General features: G+C 42.0%; 2 protein-coding genes and 1 long non-coding RNA gene across 3 annotated transcripts; all 3 read left to right on the top strand.

Annotated features, from left to right (window-relative positions):
* Positions 1 to 915: 915 nt before the first annotated feature.
* On the top strand, positions 916 to 2,019 carry LOC117832064. Its single transcript, XR_004635134.1, has 2 exons — positions 916 to 1,117; positions 1,421 to 2,019. It is a non-coding gene; the product is annotated as an uncharacterized LOC117832064 (long non-coding RNA).
* Positions 2,020 to 9,340: 7,321 nt separating this feature from the next.
* On the top strand, positions 9,341 to 12,465 carry LOC117832060 (pleckstrin homology domain-containing family F member 2-like). Its single transcript, XM_034711020.1, has 2 exons — positions 9,341 to 10,897; positions 11,433 to 12,465. The coding sequence occupies exons 1-2, from the start codon at positions 10,654 to 10,656 to the stop codon at positions 12,026 to 12,028; spliced, it is 840 nt and encodes a 279-aa protein (XP_034566911.1). The 5' UTR covers positions 9,341 to 10,653; the 3' UTR covers positions 12,029 to 12,465.
* Positions 12,466 to 14,328: 1,863 nt separating this feature from the next.
* On the top strand, positions 14,329 to 16,497 carry LOC117832062 (pleckstrin homology domain-containing family F member 2-like). Its single transcript, XM_034711021.1, has 2 exons — positions 14,329 to 14,929; positions 15,465 to 16,497. The coding sequence occupies exons 1-2, from the start codon at positions 14,686 to 14,688 to the stop codon at positions 16,058 to 16,060; spliced, it is 840 nt and encodes a 279-aa protein (XP_034566912.1). The 5' UTR covers positions 14,329 to 14,685; the 3' UTR covers positions 16,061 to 16,497.
* The last annotated feature ends 8,512 nt before the right edge of the window (positions 16,498 to 25,009 follow it).

The following is a 25,009-nucleotide window of genomic DNA, read 5'->3' as shown; positions in this document are numbered from 1 at the left end:
TGGATGGATGGATGGATGGATGGATGGATGGATGGATGGATGGATGGATGGGTGGGTAGTTAGGTAGGTAGGTAGGTAGGTAGGTAGATAGATAGATAGATAGATAGATAGATAGATAGATAGATAGATAGATAGATAGATAGATAGATAGATAGATAGATAGATAGATAGGTGGGTGGGTGGGTGGATGGATGGATGGATGGGTGGCTGGGTGGGTGGGTAGTTAGGTAGGTAGGTAGGTAGGTAGGTAGGTAGGTAGGTAGGTAGGTAGGTAGGTAGATAGATAGATAGATAGATAGATAGATAGATAGATAGATAGATAGATAGATAGATAGATAGATAGATAGATAGATAGATAGATAGATAGATAGATAGATAGAAAGGGCAATAAAAGGGTTTTCAGAAGTAGATGACATTACATCAGAAAAAATGGAAAAACATGGATTAAAAACATTAAAATAATAATACAAAAATAAGGTAATAAAGCAATAAATAATCAAATAAAATTAGAAATAATTAATTCATTAATGGATAATGTATGGGAAATGTGTTTGTACAGTAGATAATGTATATTATACAGTAAATAAGGTATATTGCATGGTAGATATTTTTATTGCACAACAGATTATCTGTACTGCATGGTAGATAGAATCAACTGTGAAGTAGGTAAGGTATATAACATGGTGGATAATTTATAATGTACTGGAGATAATGAATAATTCTCAGTATATAATATATATTACACAGTGACTAATGTTTATGGCTGATCTGAACAGTAAATAAAGTATAATGCATGATAGTGTAACCTCCATAAATGAAGTCTACCATTTAAATGTATGGTAGGGTTATTACTGCAGTTCTCTGAAACGGCCACTAGGTGTCACTACAGCTCGAACACAGAGAGAGAATCTGCGAGTTACTGATCGGACGAGTGAGACGGAGAGCAGAGCTAACAGTTTATCACACATTTATTAAACAGTCTGTGATTCCGAGCTGATTAAATAATCACAGTTTAAGAGTTTTAGATGGTTTTGAGTTCAAATTAAACCGGTTTGGTCCGGTTTGGTCCGGTTTGGTCCCGTTTTGGTGAGTCATATCCGGGACTTTTCCCCAGACGGTGAGTTCTGTTGTGATGCTAGCTTAAAGCTATGTTAGCATGAGTTCACTTCCGGACTGTGATAAAATCAGATTAATGTGCTTTCTTTGTTAAATAAGTCATAATGTTTATGTATAAGATATTTATGTGAGAGTTTAAAATGTGCAGTATTTATTTTATGAGATATTTATGAGTGAATTTGTATTTAGAGTTCATTGACAGGTTCATGGTCTGATGTTTAGATAACTACATGATTCAACAAATCATTTTCACACTGCATTAAAAGGAAATATAGACTCTAACTTTGGTTGTTTGTTTTTTAAGGTTGATCTGAGAGACTGAGGAGTTCCAGAAGCAGGCGACACCCAGACCACCGCAGGGGCTTCGGTTAAAGAGGTCCAGGATCTGGTCCAGGACTTTGGATTTGCCTGTTTCTTCGTTGGAATTCCAGATAAGATTTAACATTATTCCAAAAAGGAGCCCCCACACTATTTAACTAACCAGCTGAACAAGAAAGAAACAGTTTGACTGAACTTAAAAACTGTAAAAGAATAAATGAGGATTAAAGAAATGAATAATGTTTGTACCCGGGTACAGAAACACTCCCCACAGGAGAGAACAGGTGAACTTATATTCTGTTTACTGGTCATTTAAAAATCAAAACAGAGCTCTGATCAAACACAGAAGATGAGTGACGTCATGAATAATACATCCTTTTATTATACAGGGAATGGTGCTGATGTGTGATAGGACAAAGAGCAATAACAAAGAAGCACTCGTAGAGGCAAGGAGTTACTTTCCTTGAAACTGAACTCAGCATTTTCTGTGCTTCTCTTTTAAAGCGTGAACATCATGACAATATTGATCTAAGGCTTTTTAAAAGGAATGCATTTAAATAAACAATTAAAGCATTTCTAGGAGTGGATCGTCTCCTCTGTTCCTTTCTTAGAACTCTTCAAAACAAAGGCTTATCCTTCTGTTTTTTAAGGTGTGGCGGTGAGTGTGAGGCGAGCTGGATCCACATTGTTCAACCTTCACACATAAAGGCTTCACAGCATAACCAATAATTAAGGGTTTTAATACGTCCCTTAACTTTAAGAAAACATGTTCAACTTCACCTATAGCTCAATCTGTCCAAGACTGAGCTTATTATCATTCCAGCCAGTCCCACTATGGACCCACAGATCAATATCCAGTTTGGATCACAAAACCTCATGCCCACTAAGTCTGCCCGAAATCTGGGTGTCATGATCGATGACCAGCTAACCTTCAAGGTTCATGTTGCCTCGATTGCTCGGTCCTGCCGTTTTTCCCTCTATAACATCAAGAGGATTAGACCCTACCTGACAGAACACGCAACACAGCTCCTGGTTCAGGCTTTTGTAATGTCACGCATTGACTACTGCAACTCTCTCCTGGCAGGCCTCCCTGCATTCACAGTTAAACCTCTGCAGATGATCCAGAACGCAGCAGCAGCACGTCTGGTCTTCAACCAGCCTAAGACAGCTCATGTCACTCCCCTGCTCATGCAGCTACACTGGCTTCCAGTTGCAGCTCGCATCAGATACAAAACTCTAATCATGACTTACAAAGCAGGAACCAAAACCGCTCCAGTTTACCTGGAACCCCTCATCCAGGTCTACTGCCCTTCTCGCCCGCTACGCTCAGCCTCTGAAAGGCGCCTAGTGCTTCCAGCACACAAGGCCTCAAAATCACTAGCTGGACTCTTCTCTTCTGTTGTCCCTAAATGGTGGAATGAATTGTCCAACTCCATTCGATCTGCAGAGTCCCTCTCTACTTTCAAAAGACAGCTAAAGACCCAGCTCTTTAGGAAGCACTATGCACTTAGCTAGACTGTTCTCCACTGTTGTCCCCAGGGGCAGATCATGTCTTCCAGCTACAGTTGACTCACACTGTCCTGCTCTACTCTGGGAATCTGTGTTCAGGTCTGGAGTGACCCAGCACTTGGTACTTTGGTCATTATTGTGGTGATGTTAATTGTTGATGATGATAATGGAAGGTCTTAAATGGTTTGGTTCCTTCATTGTAGATGTTCCTTATTTACTTTGTGCATTGCCTTTACACTGCTTGGCAGTACCTGCACCCAAATGGACTTGAAGCACTTTGTTCCTCTTACTGATCTTGTTTCCTCTTGTCTAGATCTTTGCTTGTGTTGTTCTTGTTCTCGTATGTACGTCGCTTTGGATAAAAGCGTCTGCTAAATGACATTGTAACATTGTTCAAACCCTTCCGGTCTTTGAGCTCGTTCTCGTAAACACACTCAAAGTATGAACTTATCATAACAAAGAACAAAAGCATCACCATGCTGTGTTTTCTCACTCAGCCTCTGAACATTTGATGGTTTTAACGGAGACTTGCTCGTGATGTCAGTGTCAGCCTTCTTGTGTGATTTTTTTGAAAGTCTTCTGGATTCTGTTTGGACATGTTGCAAACGCAGGTGGACATAATTACAGCGCATCATTACTCATGCATTCTTTAATTTCTGTTTATTCAATTTCAAGTGATGTTATTGCACATGACATGTTTCTCTCACACCGTGAACGCCCAGAACACGAACACTGTGGTGTCGGGTGAGTGACAGGCTGCACCAGACGCTGGCCTTTCATTACCTTCACGTGCTGAGCGTGCACACAGAGTAAACATATTATTATTGTATTGTCCATAGAGATTCATGACTCATGAGTAATTCAGCTACAACACACGTCTGTTTTCAAACTTCTGGAGTTTCCGTGTCCGTGTTCATCCTCCTGTTGTCTTCATGCAGGCATCAGGGGATGAATTAGGAGGGGTGTGGACTTGGACTCACTTCATAAAGAGGAGGGTTGTTTATTTTTAACTTTATGTATCTACTTTAAAAATGACCTACTTTCTTATTTATTTATAAGTTTCAAACTTTTCTTTTCATGCATTTTCGCCCTCATCAATCAATCAATCACAACAAACGTTATCTCAAGATGTTTTTACAAACAGAGCAGGTCTAGACCCCTCTGAACAGAGACCCAACACCAAGACAGGGTAAGACTCAGTCTGACCCCACCTTAATCCACCATGAGCATTACACCTAGCAGTATTTAGCTAGCTACAGCGGAGAGGACAAACTTCCTTTAACAGGCAGAAACCTCCAGCAGGACCAGACTCATGTTAGACACACATCTGCTGAGACCGTGTTGGAGAGAGGGATAGAGGGAGATGAAGAGAGAGAGAGAGAGAGAGAGAGAGAGAGAGAGAGAGAGAGAGAGAGATGATAGTCCACAGCAGCAGAGATCCAGAGGAACCTACGAGACAAGGGAGCTCAGGGACTCCAGAAAGGTCTAAGAAAAGAGAGAAGAGAGGGAGACCAGAAGAAAGAAAAAGAGGAGAAGAAATGGGGAAGGAATGACAGAAGGAAAGGATGGGATGAGAAAAGGAGACAAAGGATGAAGAAAAATGGAAAGAAGAAAGGAAGGAAGGAAGGAAGGATGGAAGGAGACAAAGGAAGGAAAGGAATGAAAGAAAGAAAGAAGGAATGAAAGGAAAAAGGAATTCAAGAGAGAAAAAACAAAGGAATGCATGAAAGAAAGAAAAGAAAAGAAGGAAAGAAAGAAGGAAAGGAAGAAGGAAGGATAAAAAGAAAGAAAGAAAGGATGAATAACAGACCCCAAAAAAGGAATCTACAGCAGAGATCCAGAGGAACCTACGAGACAAGGGAGCTCAGGGACTCCAGAAAGGTCTAAGAAAAGAGAGAAGAGAGGGAGACCAGAAGAAAGAAAAAGAGGAGAAGAAATTGGGAAGGAATGACAGAAGGAAAGGACGGGATAAGAAAAGGAGACAGAAAGGATGAAGAAACATGGAAATAAGAAAGAGAGAAAGAAAGAAAGAAAGGATGAATAACAGACCTCAAAAAAGGAATCTACAGCAGAGATCCAGAGGAACCTACGAGACAAGGGAGCTCAGGGACTCCAGAAAGGTCTATGGTTAGTAACTTTAATGGGACAGGAAGAGTTAAAGTGAGAGACAGGCAGAGAGAGGAGAGAGAGGGAAAGACAGGATCCCAGTGTGTCAGTCTAAGCCTATAGCAGCATAACTAAGACCTGGTCCAAGCCTGATCCAGCTCTAACTATAAGCTTTATCAAAAAGGAAAGTTTGAAGCCTACTCTTAAAAGTAGAGAGGGTGTCTGCCTCCCGGACCCTGACTGGTACATGATTCCAAAGGAGAGGGGCCTGATAGCTGAAGGCTCTACCTCCCATACTATTGATAGGACAGCTTTAGAGAGAGGAAACGTGGGGAGTAGAGAGCGGGGGAAGACATGCAGGGGATGGTCTTTGCTCCATATACAGAGGACTATGGCTTCTGTATATGGAGCGTGCAAGCTTAGACCTCTTGACCACCGACGCCCCTTAAACATCCACTTTGAACTTTTGTGAAAGCTAACTTCATCACTGTGTGATCTATAAGAGGAGCATGGTCCGTCTCTCATCAGACCCTCTCTGTTACATCAGCAGATGAATCTCTCTTGACACTGAAGTAAACGCTCTGTCTCTTGAGTCTTTGTTGCATGCCTGAAGATAAATACTTTAAATGTTTTTGGTGCACTGCTTTTTAAATTCCTCTCACGGTGATCTGAAGACTTCCCGTTAAAGCTATTAAAAGGTTTACCTGCAAACATTACACAACCCAATTAAAATCCTCAGAGGGACTTTCTGCAGAGTTTTTCTCGCCCTATGATCCGCCCTGCGATGTGTGTGTTTTGTCTGCAGCAGGGCTCGCCGCCATCTTGGCACAGGTGTTCACTTACTGCAGAATGCGGCTGGACTAGTCCTCCATAATTCCTATCAGTGATGAAACCTCTCTGTGTTGTTTTATAACCTGCTAATTTTGTTATTCTTTCTGCGACTCTTTACCGCAAACAGGGATTAAGAGCTGAAGCTTGATGTGACAGATGATAAAACAACAAGTGTGAGAAGAGATTATTAAACTACTGAGGCAAGATCTGATCACAGCACACAGCAGAGTGTGTGTGTGTGTGTGTGTGTGTGATGGAGGGTGACATACATTAGAGAGCACTTCACATGAGAGTTCAAAACCTTTTAGCCCAACATGACGCACACCTTTCTCTTCTCAGACTCTGTGTCCTCACTGAAAAAGAAATAAAGTAACAGACTGATCCATCTGACAGAGGTCTTGTAATACTGATATTAAACCCATGGAGAGAACCTAGGGGTGCTAAATGATGCTAAAGTTAGCATCTGATTCGCAGCTTCTGAGTCTCTAGACTTGTCAGATCTGGACTTGATGATCCCAGAGAGGTCTCAGACTCTTTAAAACACAGTTACAGATTAGAGCACCTTCACTTTGGAGCAGCCTGTCAGAGGAGCTCAGACCTGCAGAGTCAACCTCCCCTTTTATTTCATCACTCAGGAAATATATTTACAGAAAGATTGAATCTGTTATTTATTTAAACTTTGATTTTATTTTTCTGTTTAATAAGTTAGTATGCTTTTTTTATTTTGTATTTATTGTTATTATTATTATTATTATTATTATTATTATTATTATTATTATTATTAGTATCATTTTTATTTTTACTATCATCATTATAACAATTATTATTAGAGCCCGAGAACCGACAAGGTTGACGAAGGCCCTATCGGAACCCCAAAGATTCATTCTTTCTTTCTTTCTTTCTTTAGTTCTTTCTTTAGTTCTTTCTTTCTTTCTTTCTTTCTTTAGTTCTTTCTTTCTTTAATTCTTTCTTTCTTTCTTTAGTTCTTTCTTTCTTTCTTTCTTTCTTTCTTTCTTTAGTTCTTTCTTTCTTTCTTTCTTTCTTTCTTTCTTTCTTTAGTTCTTTCTTTAGTTCTTTCTTTCTTTCTTTCTTTCTTTCTTTCTTTCTTTAGTTCTTTCTTTCTTTCTTTCATTCTTTCTCTCCTTCCTACTTTCATTCTTTTCTTCTTTCTTTCTGTCATTCCTTCTTTCCATCCTCTTTTCCTTCTTTCTTTCCTTCCTTCCTTCCTTTCTTCCTTTCTTTAGTTCTTTCTTTCTTACTTTCATTCTTTTCTTCTTTCTTTCTGTCATTCATTCTTTCCTTCTTTCCTTCCTTTCTTTCTTTCTTTCTTTCTTTCTTTCTTTCTTTCTTTCTGTATTTTTTTCTTTCTTTCTTTTTATCTTTCTGTCATTCCTTCTTTCCATCCTCTTTTCCTTCATCTTTCATTCCTTCTTTCTTTCCTTCCTTCCTTTTTTCTTCCTTCATTCCTTCTTTCTTTCTTTTTATCTTTCTGTCATTCCTTCTTTCCTTTCTTTCTTTCTTCCTTTCGTTCTTTCTTTCTTCCTTCCTTCCTTTTTTCTTCCTTCCTTCCTTCCTTTCTTTCTTTCTTCCTTTCGTTCTTTCTTTCTTTCTTTCTACCTACCCAAGTAAATTGCCTTTTTGGAGCCTTCATCATGTCCCAAAACTCACCAAAAGTTGCACATGCATCAGGATTGGCGTAAATTTTTATATTTTGATGGTCCCGTGCAAAAAGTCCCAAAAATGGCTCAATAGCGCCACCTTCCTTCCAGCACCACACCTCCTTAAAGGGATATTTCAGTTCTTTTGAAGTGGGGTCGTATGAGTTACAGTGCACTATTGCCCCTGTTAGTCACAATGAGTGCCGGTGAGCTCTTCCCCTTTAATTAGAATATTCCCAGAGAACCAGCTGGTAAGCTAGGCTATCTGGTTCTTTAAACCTTCAACCTAAAGGCCGAATCCCAGGCTGTGAATCAGAAGCTAACTTTAGCGCTGTAGGAGCTTTGAGAGCAATTCTTCTGCCCTATTACTACAAACACAAACAACAGCAATATACAATACTACTCCAGAGAACTGGATCCAACTATCACAGATATATGATCAATAACAGACGACACTAAATGCACAAGAAGATGAACCAAACCTTCTCTAGCTCTGACTGAAGTTGAGTCTTTTCATGTAAAGCAGATTCATTGAACACTTCATGTTAGCAGCTGCGTGTTAGCTTCGTTAGCTCTGTGTGTTTTAGTAAATGAAGGAGCGGTGATGAAATGTTATTTACAGTTTCATCTGATTGAATGTGAGTTTACTCTCAGTGGGTACCACACCTAATCCACCTTCATCCGCCCATGTTAACCAAACACTGCATGACTCAATCACTGTGGAGTTTCACCGACTCGCTGACTGGAAACGTGCACTTTGTGTCCGGATGGCTCTCATAGTTGGTCCCTGAGAAAAGCCCAAAACTGTCCCACATACCGGACCTGCACGGCGTCTGAGAAACATCAGCCCTGACAGGAGTGAAAGGAGTGAAAGGAGTGAAAGGAGTGAAAGGAGTCTGTCTCTGTGGGGAACTTTGATTTCAGCATGTTGTTGTTTTTTGATCCAGCTGCTGGCTGAGCTGAAAAACCAGTCCAACAAAACATGTCAGGTTAACTTGATTGATCAGTATTGTTCCTCTAATATCTCCTTTATGATGACTGCAACGCTTACATGTAGATAAAACTTTAGGTGTTGCATTATCAATCAATCAATCTTTATTTATAAAGCGCCAAATCCCAACAAACAATCTCCTCAGACTCTATCCAAACAGAGCAGGTCTAGACCGTACTCTATGTCCTATTATTAACAAAGACCCAACATCAGATCCAGTCCCATCTTCCAGACCTCAGATCTCATCTTAATCCACCATGAGCAGAGCACTTTGCAGCATTTAGCAAGTTACAGTGGCAAGGACAAACTTCCTTTAACAGGCAGAAACCTCCAGCAGGACCAGACTCATGTTAGACACACATCTGCTGAGACCGTGTTGGAGAGAGGGATAGAGGGAGATGAAGAGAGAGAGAGAGAGAGAGATGATAGTGGGGAGACGGATAGTAGTAGTTGTAGCAGCTGGAGTCTGGACCACGTCCACAGCAGCAGAGATCCAGAGGAACCTACGAGACAAGGGAGCTCAGGGACTCCAGAAAGGTCTAAGAAAAGAGAGAAGAGAGGGAGACCAGAAGAAAGAAAAAGAGGAGGATAAATGGTGAAGGGATGACAGAAGGAAAGGACAGGATGAGAAAAGGAGACAAAAGATGAAGAAAAATGGAAAGAAGAAAGGAAGGAAGGAAGGAAAGGAATGAAAGAAAGAAAAAACAAAGGAATGCATGAAAGAAAGAGAATAAAAGAAGGAAAGAAAGAAGGAAAGAAGGAAAGAAAGAAAGAAAGAAAGAAAGAGAGAAAGGATGAATAACAGACCCCAAAAAAGGAATCTGCAGCAGAGATCCAGAGGAACCTACGAGACAAGGGAGCTCAGGGACTCCAGAAAGGTCTATGGTTAGTAACTTTAACGGGACAGGAACAGATAAAGGAAGTGATGGGTTCTGAAAAAGTTAGTGTTTGTTCCATTTCCTCTCACTGTTCCTCCTCTACTCTGATAATCCAGTAAAGGACGCTGCAGGGGCCTCATTGGTCAACAGAGCTGTCAATCAATCATAACTTTAAAATGAAATAACTAATCAAACTAAAATGAACACTGAGACATAAATCAGAATAATAAGACATAACTGTAATGACAGAAACATGTCTGACAAACATTGTGTTTGATTTGAGAGTTTGACCCATGTCCCATCCGTTTCCATGGAGGAGGCGGGGCTTATGACCTATACTGCAGACAATCAGTCAGCAGGGGGCACTCTAAGCGCTTTTGGCTTCACTTTGGGATGCTACTGTACAGTCTATGTGGTGAACATGATACACATTATACATTTTAACACAAGCATGCAAAAAATCTCACCCTGCCTCAAAAGGACGCGGACCAGCAGTCCTGTGATTGGTCCGCTGGGTAGCATCGTACACTCCTTCGTCTTCGACATCCTCTCTCTTTTCTGCTTTGCAATAATTTCAGTGTGATACGCTCGGATCCAGCCGCCATAGTTCTCTAAACAAACAACAGGAAACAGGAAACTGGTGGTATGACTAGCATTGTAATTGCACTGCCAACTAGTGTTTGGGTGGAGTACTGCAGAGCGAAGCAGAGACATACAGCATACAGCAGGTATAAACCAGGTCTAACACAGCTGCTAGCACGGCTGCAGACTCTTCTTCTTCAGTATGAGTTCATATCTTTAAATCTTAATTGTTTCATTTATTCTTCATTTTCACTTTAACTTCCTGTGTTCTATGTTTCTGGAGGAGTGTGAGTGTGTTTCAACCATCAGCACATGAGCAGCACAACCGTCTTAAAGAGGATTTAGATAAAACACACAATCAGCCCAGAGAAATATAACACATCCTTATTATTAAAACAAACAACAATATTTGGGAATGTAATACCAGGATGTGAATGCATGAGAGGGGGCGGTCCTTTCAGTCAGTCTACACTAAATAAATTTGAATAATTACTCATGGGTGAGATCACTTCCTGCTTCTCTCTCTCTTGATATCCCGTCAAACGTGTTCATCATCATTCTGGTTGAGGAAAGTCCCGCCTGTCCCCGCTCAGGTGTATTTAAACCTCAGCCGACTGGTGCTCGTCACAGCATCCAGAGCTACAGCAGACTTCAGATCATCAACATGCAGAGGTTAACCTTTAAGAGAGAGAACCAGGAGCTGATACAGGCAGTGGAGAGCTCTTTTGGAGCTTCAGGGAAACCTTTATCCAAACCTGGACGGGTTCTGATGGGAGAGGGACGCCTGTTGAAGCAGGGGCGTCGTAAGCCTCAGCCTAAAGCCTTCTTCCTCTTCAACGACGTGCTGGTGTACGGCAGCATCATCCTGAACGGACGCTGGCACAAGAATCAGAAGATCCTGCCTTTAGGTGAGAAACTGGTCTGTTCTCTGAGCCTGTATCCAGTCAGACAGCTGCAGGGAGACTCCTCAGTTCTTATCAGACATCACTTTGAAAGTGCTTCAACATGAAGACTGAAAACACTGAAGGAAGCCTCGTTTAGAGAGTGAGGGATCAGATTCATGGATGTTATTTATTCCTCTTTGTGTTAAATGTACGTACGCATGTTAGAGGAGAGGATTTGAGCCAGTGAGGAAAAACTATCTGGAGGTCAGACCAGTAAAAATGTTTTCTAAAGGTCTGACTTTTTAATATTTTTTAATTCTGAGACTAAATTCTAGAACCCTGAGATCATATTCTAGAACTGTGAAATTAAATTCTAGAATTCTGACTTTTTTAATCAGGATTCTTTAATTTAATCTCAGAATTCATGAAAGAAGAAATGAATGTTTTTAATTCAAAGTGATCATTGAGTCTGAATATGACGTCTTCTACATGAAGCTTCATTCCTCTGGTTGCAGTCAAAGCATCAGAATGTTAAACGCCCGTCTCTGTGTCATTTCAGAGGACATCATGCTGGAGGACGTGGAGGACGGTTTATTGATGACTAACCAATGGCTGATCCGCACACCGAGCAAGTCCTTCTTCGTGTCTGCCTTTTCCTACGAGGAGAAGCAGGCCTGGATGGACCACATCCAAAACTGCCGGTCCAGCCTCCTGCGTGAAGGCGGCGTTCAGCCCAGCCCGGTCTTCGCCAGCTCCTGGATCCCAGACCAAGCCGCCTTCAAATGCATGCGCTGCTTACACACCTTCACCAAGACCAGACGACGACACCACTGCAGACAATGCGGCTTCGTGGTCTGCAACTCCTGCTCCAACCAGCGATCGGTGATCACTAACATCCACCCCACCAAGAAACTGAGGGTCTGTCGTCTCTGCCACATCACCAGGGAGGAGGAGGAGAAACCTCGCTCCAGGTGGGGCAGCGATGGAAAGACCAGCGAAGAGGAGGTCAGCGATCCAGAGGAGGTCAGCGATCCAGAGGAGCGAGAGCAGGAGGCGGAGCCCTACATTAAGATGGGCATGCTGAAACGCAGGGCGAAGACATCGGGGGGGATGAGCATCTACAACTACCCACGACCAATACATACGCTGTCCTGATGAAGAGAACCACAGAGAGACTTTAAAAACAACTTCCATCATCATCATCATCATCATCATCATCACGTGTTCATATGAACCAGGACGTCTCACAGAAGGAGGACAGCTCTGAATAACACACAGCTGTATCTGTGGAGAACAGCAGAGCACATCATGAACATCATACATGCTGTATTTTATTTATCATCATGCTCTGGGTTTGAGGAAGAACACTCACTATGAAATCACCACAAAGCACAATTATGTTGTAAATATGTTGTTATTATTATTTAAGGCCACAGGCTGCTGGGACTCTTATTTATCCAGGCCTTGTTGTTGTTGTTGTTGTTGTTTATTATCAATGTCAGTGTTTACATGTGAAAGCGTGTTTGCACTCTACGCCTGCTTTTTGTATTGAAACGATCTTTGAACAATAAAAAACGTTTGAACATGTTAAAGATTTGTGTCTGTAGAGTTTCATTAAACTCACTAAGTCAACGTTCTCTCTTTAAAGACATGACGGTGAAGAAGTGGAGAGTTGTTTACATTTCACAGCTCTCTTTGCTTCTTTGTCAGATCAATAAAAACTCCACTCAGCAATAACCCACAGAAGAATTGAAGTTAGAGTGACGTGATGGTTCAGTCGCTCTAACACCAGCTAATGCATTAGCTTAGCATCACTGTGAGGGCACATGTTGGATAAAAAAAACAAGATTTGATGGTTTGAAAATGATTTAAAGTCAATATCTAAATGGAAATAGAGCAAAGACAACATGTCACATGATGGAATGAGATATTGTTTTAGAACTCATACATGCTCATTTTAAATTTGATGTTTCAGTGAAGTTGGATCAGGGTCAACAAAACACTGAAAAGGTGTGTAATGCATCGAGTTTCATCACCTCTTCTTTAACCCGGGACAGTTTGAACCTGCATGTGTGGATCCAGTTATTTTAACCCATGCAGAGATCTAAGATAACATAAGATATTACTTTATTGAGGGGGAAATTCAGTTGTTACAGCAACCCAGACATAAGTACAATCAAGAAGAAGTTTCAATAAGTAAATTAAAATTAATTAAAAATTAATAAATAAAGATTAAATACAATTTAGATATATATAATGTTACAAATGGAATTTAGATGAAATAGCAGTAATTACAGGCAGTATTAAGAATGATTCAGTAGTGACAGGTTGACATGGTGTGATTATAGTTAATAATGACAGATTAGCAATAAATAAAAATAGATATGGGTATGTAATATGACCGTGAGTTGTAGTAAAGTTGTAGTTGTCTGTCCACTACAGAGTCATGTCTGTACAAGTGTTATCTGAAGCCCTGAGAAAAGCCACAAACTGTCCTCCACACTGAACCTGCACAGAGTCTGAGAAACATCACACGTGTCAGGAGTCGGTCTCTGTGGGGAACTTTGATTTCAGCATGTTGTTGTTTTTTGATCCAGCTGCTGGCTGAGCTGAAAAACCAGTCCAACAAAACATGTCAGGTTAACTTGATTGATCAGGATTAAGTATCAAAGACCTCAGAGCTTTCTGCAGATATACTGCAGATTAAAATGCTCTTCCTCTAATTTATTTAATGCAGTTTTAGCTCATTTTGTCTTCACATACCCTTTATGATGACTGCAACGCTTACAGAAGACTTACAGTCTTACTGCTTTACATCCATAAACAGACACAGCTGCTTTCTGGATCATTTAAGATAAGATAAGAGATTCCTTTACTCGTCCCACACGGGGAAATTCAAGTGTCACAGTAACAGAGTAGACAGAGTGCAAAAGAAATATATAAAGCAAACAAGAGCCGACAAAGAACAATTATTAAAAAGTGAATGGCAACCAAAATTAAAATTAAAGAGGTAAAAAATAAGCATATCTTACACACACATATATATATATATTATTGGTTATAGAGTCTGACCACTGCAGGAAGTAAAGACCTGCAGTATCTCTCCGTGAGGGTGAAGAAGTCTGTCACTGAACGAGCTCCTTAGTGTTGTTATGGTCTCCTGGAGGGGGGGGGTGACGTGTTGTCCATCAGAGAAGATAGCTTTGCTATCATCCTCCTGTCAGCCACCACCTCCACAGGGTCCACAGTGGGCAGCCCAGGACAGAGCTGGCCTTCTTCACCAGTCAGTTCAGCTTCTTCCTGTCAGCAGCAGAGATGCTGCTTCCCCAGCAGACCACTGATGCCACCACAGAGTCAAAGAAGGACTTCAGAAGAGCCCCCCTCCACACCAAAAGACCCGAGTCTCCTGAGCAGAAAGAGTCTGCTTTGTCCCTTCTTGTAGAGCGTGTTTGAGTTGTCTGACCAGTCCAGTTTATTTCAAACAGGCTTTAGATAAAAACACACAATCAGCCCAGAGAAATATAACACATCCTTATTATTAAAACAAACAACAATATTTGGGAATGTAATACCAGGATGTGAATGCATGAGAGGGGGCGGTCCTTTCAGTCAGTCTACACTAAATAAATTTGAATAATTGCTCATGGGTGAGATCACTTCCTGCTTCTCCCTCTCTTGATATCCCGTCAAACGTGTTCATCATCATTCTGGTTGAGGAAAGTCCCGCCTGTCCCCGCTCAGGTGTATTTAAACCTCAGCCGACTGGTGCTCGTCACAGCATCCAGAGCTACAGCAGACTTCAGATCGTCAACATGCAGAGGTTAACCTTTAAACGAGAGAACCAGGAGCTGATACAGGCAGTGGAGAGCTCTTTTGGAGCTTCAGGGAAACCTTTATCCAAACCTGGACGGGTTCTGATGGGAGAGGGACGCCTGTTGAAGCAGGGGCGTCGTAAGCCTCAGCCTAAAGCCTTCTTCCTCTTCAACGACGTGCTGGTGTACGGCAGCATCATCCTGAACGGACGCTGGCACAAGAATCAGAAGATCCTGCCTTTAGGTGAGAAACTGGTCTGTTCTCTGAGCCTGTATCCAGTCAGACAGCTGCAGGGAGAGTCCTCAGTTCTTATCAGACATCACTTTGAAAGTGCTTCAACATGAAGACTGAAAACACTGAAGGAAGCCTCGTTTAGAGAGTGAGGGATCAGATTCATGGATGTTATTGATTCCTCTTTGTGTTAAATGTACGTATGCATGTTAGAGGAGAGGATTTGAGCCAGTGAGGAAAAACTATCTGGAGGTCAGACCGGTAAAAATGTTTTCTAAAGGTCTGACTTTTTAATATTTTTTAATTCTGAGACTAAATTCTAGAACCCTGAGATCATATTCTAGAACTGTGAAATTAAATTCTAGAATTCTGACTTTTTTAATCAGGATTCTTTAATTTAATCTCAGAATTAATGAAAGAAGAAATGAATGTTTTTAATTCAAAGTGATCATTGAGTCTGAATATGACGTCTTCTACATGAAGCTTCATTCCTCTGGTTGCAGTCAAAGCGTCAGAATGTTAAACGCCCGTCTCTGTGTCATTTCAGAGGACATCATGCTGGAGGACGTGGAGGACGGTTTATTGATGACTAACCAATGGCTGATCCGCACACCGAGCAAGTCCTTCTTCGTGTCTGCCTTTTCCTACGAGGAGAAGCAGGCCTGGATGGACCACATCCAAAACTGCCGGTCCAGCCTCCTGCGTGAAGGCGGCGTTCAGCCCAGCCCGGTCTTCGCCAGCTCCTGGATCCCAGACCAAGCCGCCTTCAAATGCATGCGCTGCTTACACACCTTCACCAAGACCAGACGACGACACCACTGCAGACAATGCGGCTTCGTGGTCTGCAACTCCTGCTCCAACCACCGATCGGTGATCACTAACATCCACCCCACCAAGAAACTGAGGGTCTGTCGTCTCTGCCACATCACCAGGGAGGAGGAGGAGAAACCTCGCTCCAGGTGGGGCAGCAATGGAAAGACCAGCGAAGAGGAGGTCAGCGATCCAGAGGAGGTCAGCGATCCAGAGGAGCGAGAGCAGGAGGCGGAGCCCTACATTAAGATGGGCATGCTGAAACGCAGGGCGAAGACATCGGGGGGGATGAGCATCTACAACTACCCACGACCAATACATACGCTGTCCTGATGAAGAGAACCACAGAGAGACTTTAAAAACAACTTCCATCTTCATCATCATCATCATCATCATCACGTGTTCATATGAACCAGGACGTCTCACAGAAGGAGGACAGCTCTAAATAACACACAGCTGTAACTGTGGAGAACAGCAGAGCACATCATGAACATCATACATGCTGTATTTTATTTATCATCATGCTCTGGGTTTGAGGAAGAACACTCACTATGAAATCACCACAAAGAACAATTATGTTGTAAATATGTTGTTAGTATTATTTAAGGCCACAGGCTGCTGGGACTCTTATTTATCCAGGCCTTGTTGTTGTTGTTGTTGTTGTTTATTATCAATGTCAGTGTTTACATGTGAAAGCGTGTTTGCACTCTACGCCTGCTTTTTGTATTGAAACGATCTTTGAACAATAAAAAACGTTTGAACATGTTTAAGATTTGTGTCTGTTGTGATGATTCCACCTCCACGAGGCGAGTTTCATTAAATTAATAATAATAATAATAATACATTTTATGTATCACGCACTTTTCATTTCAAGAAATCTCAAAGATCTAAAGCAGGGGTGTCAAACATGCGGCACGCGGGCCAAAACTGGCCCGCCAGAGGTTCCAATCCGGCCCGCGGAACATCTTTGCAAAGTGAAAAAATGACAGAGAAGACATTAACTGCATTTTCTAAATAAAAGTAAATACTATTTCAAATTTGTCCTCTGGGGGTCACATAAAATCAAAGTGTTGACAGAGCGCACCTGAACGGCGCTCGGGAATTTTTTAGACTTTTTAGAGCACTATAAGATGATCCAATTAGCACTAAAGTTTACATATATGTAAACTTGTCACAGTAGGAACGGTGGATCCACAATCTTTGAAAGGAGCCATATATTGTACGTGTGCTTACCATACATGTGCATACGTCATAGGTCACTACTAGCACTACACCCCTGCATACAACACTGTCCAGCAAACAAACTGTTCATGCTGGAGCTGAGGGGTCCAAAACAGTCAACTTTACCTTCTTCATTATTATAATCTCTCTGTTCTTTTACACTAAACATTACACTCTGTATCAGGTGAATATGTAACCTGTGTGCTTGGTGTGTTCTCAGCAGGTTTCAGGGCTTATTAAATGTGAACATTTTCAGAACGTATTTGTACTTTTTTGCACTAAAACAAAGGGAAAAATGTAAAGTTGTCGTGATTTATAGGGTTATTATGTTGTGATTTTACTGGTCCGGCCCACTTCAGATCAACTTGGGCTGTATGTGGCCCCTGAACTGAAATGAGTTTGACAGCCCTGATCTAAAGGAACACAGTGAAAACACACTTGAACATTTCTTAAAAGGAGTACTTACAATAAGTTAAAAGCCTCTTTAAAGAGGAAGGTCTTTAAATGTTTCTTAAAAACATCCACAGTCTGTGGGGTCCTGAGGTGGCTGGGCAGGGAGTTCCACAGACGTGGTGCAGAAGCACAAAAGGCCCAAACTCCCATGGTCCAGAGCTTGGTTCTGGGAGGGTGGAGGAGGTTCAGATGTGCAGAGCGTGAATTAACTAAGTCAACTTTCTCTCTTTAAAGACCTGACGGTGCAACAGAATCAGCTTTAACACACAGTTGAACACAGCTTGCAGAATTTCAGGATTGGTATCTTTGATTTTCTTTCAAAGGTTCTTGAGGTTGAGTTTAAACCTGATCCAGTATTGATCATCTTTAGGGTGTGGGAGGGGCTCAGGTACTCAGGACTCAGGACTTTAGGTACGATGAGCAGGCCTGCATGTTTGGAGCGTAGCGTTCATTGTGTTCAAAATGAGAATATATTGTGGTCAATCACATTTTCCATTTCCAACACTTGATATGTCGTCTTTGCTGTATTTACAATAAAATGAAACCTTTAAATTATCTTAAACTAATTCTTCCATTCAGCTTACTGTTGTGAATGTTCATCCACCTTATCTTCCATAAACACACCCTGCTTAGCTTCATTTCTTTGGTTATGCAAGATAAATGTTAAATGTTGATTTTAAAACCTTGTTTGTTGGTCAGTAAGTTAAAAGGGAGCAGGTTTGATTTAGTTTGGGGAGATCTCTGTGGTTTCTGTTGGAGGAAGTGTGGTATCAGTGAGGAGCTGACTCCCTGTGGGGTGAGAATCTGTCGCTGTCACTTTAAGTGGAACGGGTGTGTTTTTCTTGGCGTGTGCTCCAGGTCAACAAGTCAATGACAGCGCACACTGCTTTGAACCGATCTCTGCCTCTGCTGTGATTCTATAATCCTCCCACACCGCGATGACATCCTCCAGAAGGTTTGCAACACATGGCCAGGAGCCAGATCTCTTCTGAGCAGGTCTTTGTCTTTGCTTTGAAAGCAGCGTCATACCGGCTCGACTTCTTTTCACCGGAACGAGGAAACAATGTTTAATTTTCAGAAAGTACGGATTCATAGAGGCAATTGTCTTAATTATGCACCGCTGACACAAGTGTGTCAGTGATAGTGTGAACTGTGGGGACTTTCTGTTTTATATAAATAATGAAGCATTGCAGGTAAACAGGGCAGGGACTACGCTCTACTGACACTGATGACTCTGGGAACTGTGTGAGAGCTTCTCTCTGTCATCATCACACCTGAAACACATTTCATCTTTAAAACCTCACGTCTCTACAAACTGACACCGCTTCAATCATCACCATACAAGTGACAAAAAGTGACAGGAGTAACGGTGAGATATTTAAGATTAAATGCTGACACTCTTTACCTGGACGGGCTGACCTCACCTGAAGCTAAAGGAGAGTTTAGAAAGCAGAGGTGGCGAGATGCCAGCAGGCCCTGATGCTGATTCTTATCTGCTGCAGGGAAGCAGAGTTAAAACTGTGTGTATTTAAAGCTTGAAGGAAGTAGTCAAAGTATGTTATAGTGTATCATGCTGTGTTATAGTTAAAGTAGAAAGAGTAGTATCAGTTGTTAATCTTTTCAACATGTCATGCACCAGGAGCACCCAGCCCACATGGACTTATGAGGCAATGGAAAACCAAACAGATAAGAGCAACATCACAAAGAGAGGAAGAGATAACTTAACAGGTAACACAATGACAGAGCAAGTGTTGGTTACCTGGAACAGTTCAGATTAATCAACATTCCTGTAAATAAGTTAGCCATGAGGCTAGTTTCCATCTTTGGTCCCTTGCCTGTTAGAAAAAGGTTCACAAAGAAGAACAAAACTCTAAAAAGAGAGGAACAAATACAGAAATGAAGGAGGGAAGCAGCATGTGATAAAACAAAGCTATAAACTACATATGAGGCCACAGACATTAAGTACAAGATTCATACAGGACACACATGAGACAGCATTAAAGGGATACACACATCGTAACGATGGCAATGCAACGTAAAGTAATGATACGTAACGTCCCAACTCACAGAAACCAACCAAAACGTAACATCGCATCACTACACATCGCATGGCAACGCATCACAATTTAATGTTTCTCATCTCATCGCCTCTTATGTCAAAGCTTTGCATCGCTTTGCATTGCAACGATTCTCAACGCTAAGCATCGCGTCGCACACTTTGCATCGCGTCGCAACGCTTCGCAACGCTTCGCAACGCTTCTCAACGCTTCTCAATGCTTCGCAACGCTTGCAACGCTTCACAACGCTTCAAAACGCTTCTCAATGCTACACAACGCTTCGCAACGCTTCGCAGCGCCTGGCAACACTTCACAACGCTTCACTTGCTTCTCAATGCTTCGCAACGCTTTGCAACGCTTTGCAACGCTTCGCAACGCTTCACAACGCTTCACATGCTTCTCAATGCTTCGCAACGCTTGCAACGCTTCACAAAGCTTCAAAACGCTTCTCAATGCTACACAACGCTTTGCAACGCCTGGCGACGCTTCACAACGCTTCACATGCTTCTCAATGCTTCGCAACGCTTTGCAACGCTTCGCAACGCTTCACAACGCTTCACCATGCTTCTAAATGCTTTGCAACGCTTTGCAACGCTTTGCAACGCTTTGCAATGCTTCACAACGCTTCGCAACACCTGGCAACGCTTCACAACACTTCACAACGCTATGCAACGCTTTGCAACGCCTGGCATTGCTTCACAACGCTTCTCAATGCCTTGCAACGCCTCGCAACGCCTCGCAACGCCTCGCAACGCTTCGCAACGCTTCTCAACGCTTCGCAACGCTTTACAATGCTTCTCAACGCCTGGCAACGCTTCGCAACGCTTCGCAACGCCTCGCAACGCCTGGCAACGCCTGGCAACGCCTGGCAACGCCTCGCAACGCTTCGCAACGCCTCGCAACGCCTCGCAACGCTTCGCAACACTTGTATTGATGTTCTTAACACGTCTTACTGAATGAATCCTATCATAGATCACATCACAGTGTAATGAATGAATTCATATCATCGTATTGTACAGTTTCATCATGTTTAGTATCTTAGCTGAGGTCACTGAGGAGTTATGAAACATGATTTCCTTTAATGATCTTTAATGAGACACTTCGAACGAAGTCAAAGTTAAAATGTAATCTGAGCAGAGCGTCAAGGTCAGAGTGAATTCTCTGACGATGATTCAGGGAAAGTCGTTTCACTTGGCGATCATTATCACATCATTAACTTTAATCGTCGGACTTTTTCGTTGTGTAACCCTGACGAGTATCATTTATCTAACAAATTCCTGAAACAGGAGTTACATAAAGAGGCTGGGTCGCAGTTTATCAGAGTCAAACCCGTTTTTTGGTATGTTCAAACTTTTGGCTTCAGAAAGTCCTCAGTGTTGGATCTCAACTGATCCTGTTGGCACTGAGAGAGAGAGAGAGAGAGAGAGAGAGAGAGAGAGAGAGAGAGAGAGAGAGAGTTATGGGTTTTCACATGAAGGAAAATGTAAAACAACTTGTAAGAAACTAAAACTTCAACTACAATTTATATTATAACAGGTAAAACATTCTGGAGTTAACTGCAGCTTCACCTGCAGACAGGCAACATAAGGGACTGTCATGCAGCCGCCACATTCACCTGCATCCTCTGCCAGCCATCTGTCCTCCACCTGCAGATTTATGCAGAATAACATCACCTGGACTTCTTCCAGCAGTCTCTGCCAGAAACCACGATCTTTCCCAGGTAGGAGGAGGTGAGGCTCAGACACTCGCTGTGCAGGATGATTGTGGTCAACCACATTTCTCCCAGAGCAGATTTCCCTCAGCAGGTGGTTCCTGATACTTTGGTTTCTCGTCAGTCTACCTTTGCGTGGCTGACCCATTTCTCCCGGGGTTTTCACTCTTTCATTTCCTTGTTTTGTTTCTTGATTTTTAGTACGTTGGGGCTTTACCTTCAATTAAAGTTTGTGGGTTTTGGACTTTGACTCTTTGCATGTTGTCCTGTTTTATATGTTTCAGTCTCTCACTTTTGAGCCTTGATTTGTTTTGTCAGGGGCGCCGTAACAGGATCTCTGCTTAGGAGAGAACACTGCGTAAGAAAGCCGTCCTGCAGCCGGTTTTCGAGGAGGTAACCTGACTTCATACTTTTCTGAATTTCCCTAACTTCTGAAATGGGCAATGTTTCCTTGAGTCTGGCTGAACGTTGAATACGGACACCAGTGGTTTATCTAAAGCTTCATAAAGTGAGGCATAGGGCTTACTAATCAATTGTTCATATTTGACACATTGCAACCCTCTGAATGAAGTTTCAGTCTGACTTACTGTAGTGAAACACTGTCAGCTTCACTTAAGGAAAATAAAAAAACACAGTGGCTTTACTTTTGAAGGCGAGTAATGAGGCTGCACTCTTATCTGTTATGATAGTTCAGATCACGTTTCTCTGGTCAACACTCTCCTCTCACTTGTATATTTTTAGAGAGAGTATTTTTAGAAATCCACAGTATCATTCTTCCTGGAGAGATATCTCCTTAGTCATTCAGGTCAGACATCCGTGTCGCTCATTCTTTCCGTAATGATTTCATGATATCTGCAAAACAATAGAGATATCTATGCAATCATTACCTCCCTGCTGGATTATTGCAATGGAGTCCTGTTCGGGGTACCCAGCAATTCCCTGGACCGGTTCATATGTGTGCAGAACTCAGCTGCCAGGGTTCTCATGCAGACTAAGCCCTGGCAGCACATCACCCCCCACTCTCATTCACCTCCACTGCCTCCCTGTTAAGTACCACATCTCCTATTAACTCCTCCTCTTCCTCAACTACAAATCCCTGCACGCCCTCACGCCCCAATACCTGGCTGACCTTCTCCACCAACACACTCCATCCCAGAACCTAAGGTCTTCAGACCTGGGTCTCCTCTCCATCCCCCGGACTAAGCTGCAGACTTTTGGAGACAGAGTCTTCAGGGTAGCAGACCCAACTCTGTGGAACTCTCTCCCTCCTGACACCTGCAGCGCCCCGACCCTGGACACTTTTAAAGAAGCAGTCAAAACGCAACTTTTCCTCAAGGCCTTTCCCCACCTACCCCCCAGACCCCCTACCTGACTCTGTGAAGAGACCTTGGGTTTCTTGAAAGGCTCTATATAAATCCCAGTTATTATTCTGGCTCTTTTTTTCCCTTGACATGGCACTGTCTGCTAAATAAGTGTTATCCTCAGGTATCTGTTATTAACTGTAGAATTTTGTGATTCAATACTTTTGATTTACTTGCACTCTTATTTTTTCCACTTAAAGCTCTGCAGTAATCAGGGCCGGCCCGTGGCATAGGCAGACTTGGCCAATGCTAGGGACGCCGTCCTTCCAATGGGGGCGCCACTTTGCACCCTAAATGAGTGAGGAAGAAAATTTGAAGCCAACAGATTGCCAAGCCAAGACAGATTTACTGTCTTTGTTTTGTTTTGTTTATTTACACTTTGGCAGCTGTTAGCTTAATTAGATAAAAAATGTAGGCTAGGCTTAAATACATATTTATATATATATAATTTAATTTTTTCCTGCTAAACATCAGTGCTGTTACCATTTTATTAACGTTCTTTAGAGGTATTTTTTGTTTGAGAATAAAGGAAACCTGTAAAACATAAAGCTGTATGTCAGTTGTCTTCAGAGGCGATTCTAGGATCGGATGTTTCGGGGTGCTGAGCACCCAGAGAGCTGCCCGGCTGGGCAAGATAAACTTCACTGTTTTGTACATTTTAATGCAATTTCATTCCCACATTTGTGAAAGAAAAGTATTACATTTTTGGGAAAGTCTGTGACTAAACCATCAAATCTGATAAAGGGTATTTAAATGCTGAACCACAGAAAAAGAGGAATGGATTGGAATCATGGTAACCCCAATTTCTGGGGAAAGACAACTCAATTTGATCCAGCAGCTCCTCAACATACACATAAACTATGTATGTTTCTGGAGTAAACCAGCCCCCTACAGTGAGGACCAAAAATACTAAAAATTGACATTGGAGTTATTTTTTGGACTTTCAATGCAATGCACAGCATGTAAAATATTAAGTTTCAACCAAGTTCTGTAAGGTTTTGAAACTTTTCTAGCTTGTTAAAAAGGACATACAGTAGAAAAGCCAATGGTTGTCTTTAAGTGTATGTGATGTGATTGTTGGTGGAGTTGGTTACAATGCAAGGGGCACCAAGTGGGTTAGGGCCGGCTCTGGGTGGAATTAATCTGTAGTCTTGCTCTTGAACATGTTAAAGGGGACATATCACGCTTTTTTCATCAACATATATTGGTCTAAGAGGTCCCCATAACATGTCTTTAAAGTTTATGCTCAAAAAAAAACACTTTGAAATCAGATTTTGGTCTGCCTGAAAAACCCTCTTCTTCAGTCCTCCTCAGAACAGTCTGTTTTCCCTCTGACCACGCCCCCTCAGGAAGTGGATGTGGCCTCGGCTCTCCAGCACGTTGATCTAATGTTTACATGTTGGCTGAATATACACGGCTGCTCACAGATCGCGTTACTTCAACCCTCTGAATCTGATCCAGAATCTGATCCTGACGGAGAGGCGCCTGTAGCAGACCCTTTCTGAAGGATTGGTCACAGATTTAGTGTTTCTTGTTGTTTTATTTATCAGTATGTAGACGTGTGTCTTGGTACACAGCTACCAACATGTAGCTATGTGGCAATGCTAACTAGCGCTAGCACTTATCCATGATAAATAAAAATCATCCACTAGATCTTCAAATCTGCAGACGTGGGGAGTAAAACCGACCTCTGCCAGAAAGGCAGCAGGACCTTTTATGAAGGATTGGTCACAGATTTAGTGTTTCTTGTTGTTTTATTTGTCAGTATGTCGACGTGTGTCTTGGTTCACAGCTACAGCTACAGCTACAGTTACAGCTACGAACATATAGCTATGTGGCTATGCTAATTAGCGCTAGCACTTATCCATGACAAATAAAAATCATCCACTAGATCTTCAAATCTGCAGACGTGGGGAGTCAAACCGACCTTTGTGTTTATTAAGACAGCCTACAACTAGCATGCCTCCCTCCTAAGCTCCTTGTTAGCACACATTTGTGCAGGGAATGAAAAACGGAGGAGGGGTTGAGTTGTATTTTATACAGTCTATGGGCTGAACAAGCTCCGAGCTCTGACTCCGTGACAGACCGGATATTGTTGTTACGTAACAAAAACACGGAAGTCTGAAACGGCTGGTTTCACACACATTTACAGAAAGGTGGAGAAATCAGAACAGGGGCAGAATGGATTTTTTTCATTCTCGGGGGGTTTGTAGACATGCCAGGGAAACATATTTCAGGTAAAGAACCTTTAAAAAGTCAATTTTGCATGATATGTCACCTTTAAAGCCTCTTGCTGCTTCTCACTGCTCTCATCATGAAGCTTGTAGTTACTCACTGTGACCGCTAGAGGGCGGTGACACGTCATGAACAACAAGTTAGACCTCTGAAAAAAAAAAAAACATAAAATAATTAATTTAGAAAAACGTTAAATAGTCATGAAATACAGTTTGAATGTTAAAAAGTGTTTTTATTTTTGTTT

This window comes from Notolabrus celidotus, chromosome 20 (genome assembly GCF_009762535.1).
Source record: "Notolabrus celidotus isolate fNotCel1 chromosome 20, fNotCel1.pri, whole genome shotgun sequence".
In the NCBI taxonomy this organism is placed as follows: Eukaryota; Metazoa; Chordata; class Actinopteri; order Labriformes; family Labridae; genus Notolabrus; species Notolabrus celidotus.
This window is presented reverse-complemented; position numbering and strand designations above follow the sequence as displayed.